The sequence below is a fragment of the Aplidium turbinatum genome, chromosome 5 (assembly GCF_918807975.1).
Source record: "Aplidium turbinatum chromosome 5, kaAplTurb1.1, whole genome shotgun sequence".
In the NCBI taxonomy this organism is placed as follows: Eukaryota; Metazoa; Chordata; class Ascidiacea; order Aplousobranchia; family Polyclinidae; genus Aplidium; species Aplidium turbinatum.
The window spans coordinates 38,754,590-38,763,094 of NC_137476.1; the positions used below are offsets into that span (position 1 = coordinate 38,754,590).

At 43.2% G+C, this 8,505-nt stretch overlaps 2 protein-coding genes across 2 annotated transcripts; both read right to left on the bottom strand.

Moving 5' to 3' along the window:
- Nucleotides 1-571: 571 nt before the first annotated feature.
- LOC145771253 (uncharacterized) lies at nucleotides 572-6,730 on the bottom strand. The gene is made up of 3 exons (XM_082582987.1): nucleotides 5,872-6,730; nucleotides 921-1,103; nucleotides 572-684 (listed from the first exon to the last, which is right to left on the bottom strand). The coding sequence occupies exons 1-3, from the start codon at nucleotides 6,728-6,730 to the stop codon at nucleotides 572-574; spliced, it is 1,155 nt and encodes a 384-aa protein (XP_082439113.1).
- Nucleotides 6,731-7,149: 419 nt separating this feature from the next.
- On the bottom strand, nucleotides 7,150-8,505 carry LOC145771254 (uncharacterized). Its single transcript, XM_082582989.1, has one exon. The coding sequence runs from the start codon at nucleotides 8,503-8,505 to the stop codon at nucleotides 7,150-7,152; it is 1,356 nt and encodes a 451-aa protein (XP_082439115.1).

Below are 8,505 nucleotides of genomic sequence, written 5' to 3' on the forward strand. Positions count from 1 at the left end.
ATCATCATTGTTGGCGCTGATGCTGAACCACTATCATAAATGTGTCCGGTGATACTGAACTACCATCATCATTGTGGGCGGTGATGCTGAACCACCATCATCATTGTTTCGGTGATTCTGAACCACCATCATCGTTGTAGCGGTGATGCTTAACCACCATCATCATTGTGGGTGGTGATGCTGAACCATCATCATCATTGTTTCGGTGATGCTGAACCACCATCATCGTTGTAGCGGTGACGCTGAACCACCAACATCATTGTGGGCGGTGATGCTGATCAACCATCATCATTATGGGCGGTGATGCTGAACCACCATCATCATTGTGGGAGTGATGCTGAAACATCATCATCATTGTGGGCAGTGATGCTGAACCACCATCATCATTGTAGACGGTGAGGCTGAGCCACTATCATCGATGTGGGCGGTGATGCTGAACCACCATCATCATTGTTTCGGTGATTCTGAACCACCATCATCGTTGTAGCGGTGATGCTTAACCACCATCATCATTGTTTCGGTGATGCTGAACCACCATCATCGTTGTAGCGGTGACGCTGAACCACCAACATCATTGTGGGCGGTGATGCTGAACCACCATCATCATTATGGGCGGTGATGCTGAACCACCATCATCATTGTGGGAGTGATGCTGAACCATCATCATCATTGTTGGCAGTGATGCTGAACCACCATCATCATTGTAGACGGTGAGGCTGAGCCACTATCATCGATGTGGGCGGTGATGCTGAACCACCATCATTATCATTGTGGGCAGTGATGCTGAACCACCATCATCATTGTGGGCAGTGATGCTGAACCACCATCATCATTGTGGGCGATGATGCTGAACCACCATCATCATTGTGGGCGGTGATGCTGAACCACCATCATCATTGTGGGCGTTGATGCTGAACCACCATCATCATTGTGGCGTTGATGTTGAAGAACCATCATCATTATGGGCTGGGGCGCTGAACCACCATCATAATTGTAGACGGTGCGCTGAGCCACTATCATCAATGTGGGCGGAGATGCTGAACAACCATCATCATCATTGTGGCAGTGATGATGAACCTCCATCATCATTGTGGGCTGTGATGCTGAACAACCATCATCATTGTGGAAAATGATGCTGAACAACCATCATCATTGTGGCGCAGATGCTGAACCACTGTCATCAGTGTGGGCGGTGATGCTGAACCACCATCATCATTGTGTGTAAACTATGCGTCGCTGGCACTCTGACAGGCGCACCTATATTGTCAGGAGTTTAGAACAGCGGGCAAGTCTATCGTAAAGGCGTACACTGACTTTCTTAAACTGCTACAATCCAAACAGCACTAGAAACTAGTATAACAGTATTTTTGGGTTTTGCATTCAATCAACTTAATTACGTGTCGAATCCGGCTTAAAGCAAGATCACAAATCGAATTCAAACTAGAAATGAATTCAGTCAAGTACAAGCCAAGATTTAAAACGATATGGAATCCAAGTTCCAGCTAACATTACTTTCCTTTTCTTAAACTATAACATTCCCAACGAGGTCCTTAGTATCCGGTTTCCACACACGAAAGGCATTATGGGTAGAATAATCAATGAATAAAAAAGGGCGCTTTTCACCAGGCAAAAATAATGCACGATAAAATAATTGGCGTTTCTTACATACCCACCCCCAAAGTGGAAGTTAACAACTGTAGCTTTAAAACAGAAAGAAACTCATTACAAGAAGCTACAAAACCAAATAGGGAGTGTAGTAGATAAGGTGAATCACCATATCGAGCAACAAAACGTAAGTTTTCAACGATAACAAACTAGTATGATACTTAAAGGGGCTGACCGAGATTAGTGGAGTTTTTGGGGCTCTCGGTCGCAAGCACAAATGGTTATTTGGCGGAATAAACACAATTCGTGGCAACACAAGTCACACAACAACAGAATAGCCACTGCGACATTAGGTCTAGTAAATGACTGTCTACAATACTACGGTACAATGAAACTATACATGCAAATCACACATGGTAACATTGAGCATGCAATCAATGCGCACCAAACGAAGTTCACTCATAGCCTAATAGTTCAACTAAATTTCAAAGTTCATCTAATAGCCTGATAGTTCAACTTAACTTCAAAGTTCATTTTCAGTTTACTACGGTATTCAAGATCAGACTTAGTCCATACATCCTTCTAACAAACAAATTTTGCGAATGTCTCTCAGGAATGTAGCACCACCAGCAGTTCGTAAACGGACTCTTCTGACCAGGTTGTTGCAGTCTGGGATGACATCTAACACTACTGCCTTGGGCCATTGTCCTCGTTTAGATGTTTCATCCACAACCAGAACGACATCTCCCACCTTCAGACTTGGAGCAGTGGCAAACCACTTTTGCCTAGGTTGGAGTAAGAGTAGATATTGGGAAATCCACCGTTCCCAGAATCGATCGGCGAGATACTGTGTGTCACAATCAAGGTGCAATGCCTCGCGATGGCTTGCTTTGTATCTTCAACGAGCGTGTTGTTTTCATTGTGGAATTCTTGAGCGGTATGTTATTATCGGTTATGACCTGAAGTAACCTCTGATTACGAAGCCTGTATTATGTAAATCGTGTTTTCTGGAATCATTTTCCCTACGTGACTTTCTAGAGACTTCTGTTGTTTACATTTAAATGCTACGTGACCGAACGATGAGTTCGTGTGATGCAATATTACGTAACCTTCTCGAAGTTACTGGACTGAACAACCAACTATATAAATAGTGGTGTAGTTTGTGTAATGATTATTATGGTGATTATTATGAGTTGATTATGAGAGTTGTGCTATGAGTTGTGGATTGGTAGTTGATGCAGAAATTAGAGTTATTTGAGAAGCCGTTCGTTAAAGTTCTTCAAGAAGTCAGATTATCATTTCACTAGTAGAATTATTCGACATTTAATTGACTGCTTTTCGGTTTGACCCATTAAACTACGTCATTGAACCTTTCCAAGTCTTTTCCTGGTAAGAGATAGAAAGAAAGCGTGACATTCTGGGGGCTCGTCCGGGAAAAACCGAAAAAAATTAACCGAAAAACCGAAGAATACCGAAGATTTATTGAAAGAATAATAAATTAATTTCAAGATGGCGGATACTGTCAAACATGAGATGATTGAAGACTTAGGAAGCATGGCTGAACGAATGGGGCTGTCTGGTAATGAGAAGTCTCAGTTTGTGATGGAAGAGTATCACAAGATAATGGCCCAAAAAGCTCAGCGAGAAGCTGACGAAAGAGAAGATAGAAGAGCTGCTCGTGAAATAAGGAAAGCAGAACTTGAAGCTGAGGAAAAGCGAGCACAACTTGAAGCTGTAGCAGAGGAGAATCGGGCGCAGCGCGAAGCAGAGGAGAAGCGGGCGCAGCGCGAAGCTGAAGAAAAACGTGCTCAATGGCAGTACGAAGCAGAAGCTGAAGAAAGAAGAGCGCAATATGAATTGGAAAAGTTAAAACTTGAATTAGAAAGACAAAAGCTGGACATTGGTGAGCGATCTAATTCTACTAATGATAATGCTCGAGATGTTATTGTGGCGCAAGTTAGACGTCCAGATTTGCCATCATTTGTTGAAGAAAAAGATGAGTTGGATAGTTATTTGTTAAGATTTGAAAGATATGCTACAATAGCCAAATTAGAGAAGTCGACGTGGGCTACCCAGCTAAGCATGTTATTATCGGGACAAGCTCTTGATGTATATTCAAGACTTTCGCAAGAAGAAGCCATGAACTACGACAGATTGAAGTTAGCTCTGTTAAAGCGATACAATTTTACCGAGCATGGATACCGTCAAAGATTCCGTGAGGCAAAGCCTGAACGACACGAAAGCCCAGGTCAATTTATTGAACGTTTAAGAAACCTTTTGTTAAAATGGTTTGAACTTTCAGGGGCCGAACAATCATTGGACGGATTGGCAAACCTTATAGTTAAGGAACAATTCACAGATTCATGTTCAAAAGATCTGTCTGTTTATCTAATGGAGAGAAGTCCAAAGACTCTAGAAGAAATAGCCAGTGTGGCAGAACAATACTTAGTTGCTCATGATGAGAAGTTGTCGACCGAAGAGACGTTGTCATACGATAATGACGAAGGACAAATAAATAATTTTAAAGGAGGTGCTGTTCCAAGAGATGTACGTTGTTTTAATTGTAATGGCTTAGGTCATAAGGCTGTTAACTGTCGGAAGAAGACTAAAAGAAATCATCAGGAATCGAGGAAGTGGTGCAATCGTTGCAATAGGCAAGGACACGAAGCGAAGGAATGCAAGGACAAGTCGTTTTCCCGATTCAATCAGTCTGGAAAAGATAAAGACACGGACGTTTATCGATGCGGTTGTGCGTTAATGATTCCTAAACCCACGCTTGACGAGGAGAAACCGGATGAAGATGTTTGCGAAAAAATAATACCTGAATATTACCTGCCAGTAGTGGATGGAAAAGTTGGAAACAAAAAGGTAAAAGTTTTACGTGATTCTGGTTCTACGGGTATAATGGTGAGGATAGATTTGGTTAAAGACAGTCAGTTAATGGGAAAAACTGGCCATGTGATAAAGATAAATAACACTTCAATTCAAGGACCGTTAGCGATGATAGACATTGAAACACCGTATTGTAGTGAGACTGTGAAAGCGTTATGTTTACAAAACTCTTTAGTTGATCTTATAATCGGAAATGTTATTGAGAGAGATTCTGAAGTTACTTGTTATTCTTGTGGCAAGAATGGTCACTTTGCTCGAGATTGTTCTGCAGATAATCAGCAACGATCTCACGATCATGGATACAATGAGCGCGATGAACCGAGGAGAAGAGGCAGGCGACGACCATTTGGAGTTTGCTATAGATGCGGTAGACGCGGACACTTCGCCAGGGAGTGCGTTGCTGACGGCGGACATTCGGAAAACAGACGTTGCCGTGACAACCACTGCTACCGATGTGGGGAGATTGGACACATAGCCAGGAGCTGCCCTTTTGATGAAAAGGCTTGCTACAACTGTCATAAAGAAGGTCATCTCGCCAAGGACTGTCCGGAGAGGAGGTGTTTCCGATGTAGGAAGATGGGTCATCTTGCTCGCCGGTGCATTGAAGACATTGAGGACGATGGAAACTTTCACAGAAAACGTGACTATTGTTTTGAGAAAGCTATCGTTAGTAGATCATGCAACGATGGACTTATGAGAATTGATTATTGAGTAATTAATTGTTTTGTGGTGTGTTTTGTATTGATTGTGTTGTTATATTGTTTGCAACAATATTCTAAGGGGGGGCGTATGTCACAATCAATGTGCAAAGCCTCGCGATGGCTTGCTTTGTATCTTCAACGAGCGTGTTGTTTTCATTGTGGAATTCTTGAGCGGTATGTTATTATCGGTTATGACCTGAAGTAACCTCTGATTACAAAACCTGTATTATGTAAAACGTGTTTTCTGGAATCATTTTCCCTACGTGACTTTCTAGAGACTTCTGTTGTTTACATTTAAATGCTACGTGACCGAACGATGAGTTCGTGTGATGCAATATTACGTAACCTTCTCGAAGTTACTGTACTGAACAACCAACTATATAAATAGTGGTGTAGTTTGTGTAATGATTATTATGGTGATTATTATGAGTTGATTATGGGAGTTGTGCTATGAGTTGTGGATTGGTAGTTGATGCAGAAATTAGAGTTATTTGAGAAGCCGTTCGTTAAAGTTCTTCAAGAAGTCAGATTATCATTTCACTAGTAGAATTATTCGACATTTAATTGACTGCTTTTCGGTTTGACCCATTAAACTACGTCATTGAACCTTTCCAAGTCTTTTTCCTGGTAAGAGATAGAAAGAAATCGTGACACTGTGTCTTCCTCCACGAACGACGGTAGCCATCAGCCTTGACAAATTCATCTGAAGGATAGGTATCACAAACCGAGCTAGAAATGATCATGCTCGGGGTAAGCACACCCAAGTCATCAGGGACTGAGGGTAGTTTGGTGATTGGCCGATCGTTAAGGATTCGTTCGATCTCTGTAATTAATGTTAATACATCAAATTCGTCCAAAGTGGTCTCTCCCACTAAAGACCTCATTAATTTCCGAACCATGCGGAAAAATCGCTCATAGAAGCCACCTTGATGCGAGCTTCGTGGCGGGTTGTAATTCCAGTTGGTTTCTTCTTTGAGAAAGGCATCAGATACAGCTTCCCGGTTCCAATTTAGCAAGGCTTCCTTCAGTTCCCGTTCAGCGGCAACAAAGTTTCCCCCGTTGTCACTGTACAGATCCTTCGTTCGGACATGCCTGCGATTGCAGAATCTGCGGAAAGCTTGTAGAAACGCACTTGCCTCCATTGATTGCACGATTTCAAAGTGCACGGCTCTTGTTGCCAGACAAGAAAAAATGCAGACATATCTTTTCAGACTGTTACGGCCAGACTTGATTAAAAGAGGTCCCATGAGATCCGTGCCTACAGCAACAAATGGGGGACTCTTGTTCACACGGTCTGCTGGCAAGTTACCCATCTGCTGGCGACCAGTTGTAGCCTTCCAAAATCTACAGTTAAGGCATGCTTGTAAAACTCTTTTCACCGCTGATCTTCCTTTAACCGCCCAAAACATCTTGTTCATGTCCGCTAGGACTTGGGAACTCCCCATATGTCCTTCCCTTTGGTGGTACATCATAATGAGAAGATCCGTGACTGGGTGATCAAAGGGTACAATGATTGGATGTTTGCTCTCCATTGACAGTGAAGACCTTTGTAGGCGCCCACCAACGCGAAGCAGGCCATCCACCAAATAAGGGTTCAGAGACTGCAACGTCCGTAACTCTTTTTCAATTGGGTTTCCGATACTAAACTGAGTGGGGACCGAAACGATTCGTGATTATGCAGAACAGCAAATGCTGCAGGGTAAACCTGCTGTTGGACCGATTTCAGGATGGCTTCTTTAGCCAATGTCAACTCTTCATTCGATAAAAATCCTACAGCAGGCGATTAGCAAGTCTTTGAACATTTTCGTCTCAGGTACTGTTTGAATCGCAGTAGCCACGCCACAGTTACTTGCAACTTCCGAAAGTCAGAATACCGCACGAACAGCTGGTGCATGATGTCATTGGATGTCTCTTGTACTTGGGTTAAGAAGCTCTTCTTCACCTCTGGATCCTATTTTCCAAGATCCGCAAGAAAATCTGGCTGTTTAGGCCAATTGTCCGTAGGCTCACGTAAAAATGCTGGACCGTTGAACCACAGTGCCGCAGAATCGACCTTATTGGGCCACACACCTCTTGAAGCAAGGTCAGCCGGGTTCAGTGCGGATGGCACATAACGCCATTGATGAACACTGCTCATAGTATGAATGAGGGCAATTCTATTTGCAACAAATGTCCCGAATCGAGTAGACTCATTATTTAAGTACCGAAGCACCACAGTGGCATCTGACCACAAATACACAGTATGCAATTTAACCTCCAGTGCATGTACAATCAAGGTACTTAGCTTGGAGCCAAGGACTGCAGCGCACAACTCAAGCCGCGGAATGGTGACTGGTTTGAGCGGTGCAACCCTTGACTTACCCATCACCAACAAACACTCCACAGTATTATCAGTATATATGACGCGTAAATATGAACATGCGCCATAACCATTTGTGCTTGCATCTGAAAAGGTGTGAAGTTCATACATTTTAACCTCTCTCCCTAGATCCCGAAAACTCCTCGGGAGGGAAACCTTCTCCAGCAGAAGGAGATCATGAAGCCACCTTGTCCAATCAACTCCAACACCTGGCAGTGACACCAACTCTTCATCCCAACCAAGCTCAGCACGACAAGCTTCCTGTAATAGTTGCTTCGCAGGCAAAAGAAAAGGCTGTAAAACACCCAAAGGATCGTAAGCTTGTCCTACCATTGACAACAACCCTCGTCTCGTGCATGCCTTCTCATTGATGTTGACCTTGACCCGAAGCTGGTCGCTTTCAGAATCCCAGACAACTCCCAACGTCTTTTGTACCGGCAGTTGGATATGCTTCAAATCCACCTCACCTGCCCTGTCTTCCTGTGATACAGAACTTACTACCTGCCTGTTATTTGACAGGAATTTGGTAATGTGGAATCCCCCACTTTTAAGAAGCTTTGACAACTCTTCAATTGAGGTAACTCCACTCTCTATAGAATCACACGACTTACATAAATCGTCAACATAAATATTTTTCCTTACCGATTCGAAGGTTTTGTCGCTGGCTCCTGTCAGGTTCTCCTCAGCAGTTGTCCTCAACGCAAATGCTGCACAGCTCGGTGAACATTTTGCTCCGAACACATGCGTATTCATCCTGTAATCAACAGGTTGCTTCTGCAGATCATTATCTAGGTACCAGAGAAAGCGGTAAGCATCCCGATCCTGTTCATCCACCAACACCTGTGAAAACATCGCTTTAATGTCTCCAACCACCGCGATTGGGTGTTGTCTAAAGCGTAGGAGTACCTCCACTAATGCATTAGTTAAATCCGGTCCTTGTAACAGCAT

Excerpts from the sequence above, each read along its gene's own strand:
- LOC145771253 (XM_082582987.1), bottom strand. The coding sequence starts at position 6,730 with ATGGAGAGCAAACATCCAATCATTGTACCCTTTGATCACCCAGTCACG. Across the intron at positions 1,104-5,871 it reads CAAGGCTGATGGCTACCGTC|CATCACAGCCCACAATGATG; the intron begins GTTCGTGGAGGA and ends ATGGTTGTTCAG. Across the intron at positions 685-920 it reads TCAACGCCACAATGATGATG|CATCACTGCCAACAATGATG; the intron begins GTGGTTCAGCAT and ends ATGGTGGTTCAG.
- LOC145771254 (XM_082582989.1), bottom strand. The coding sequence starts at position 8,505 with ATGCTGTTACAAGGACCGGATTTAACTAATGCATTAGTGGAGGTACTC.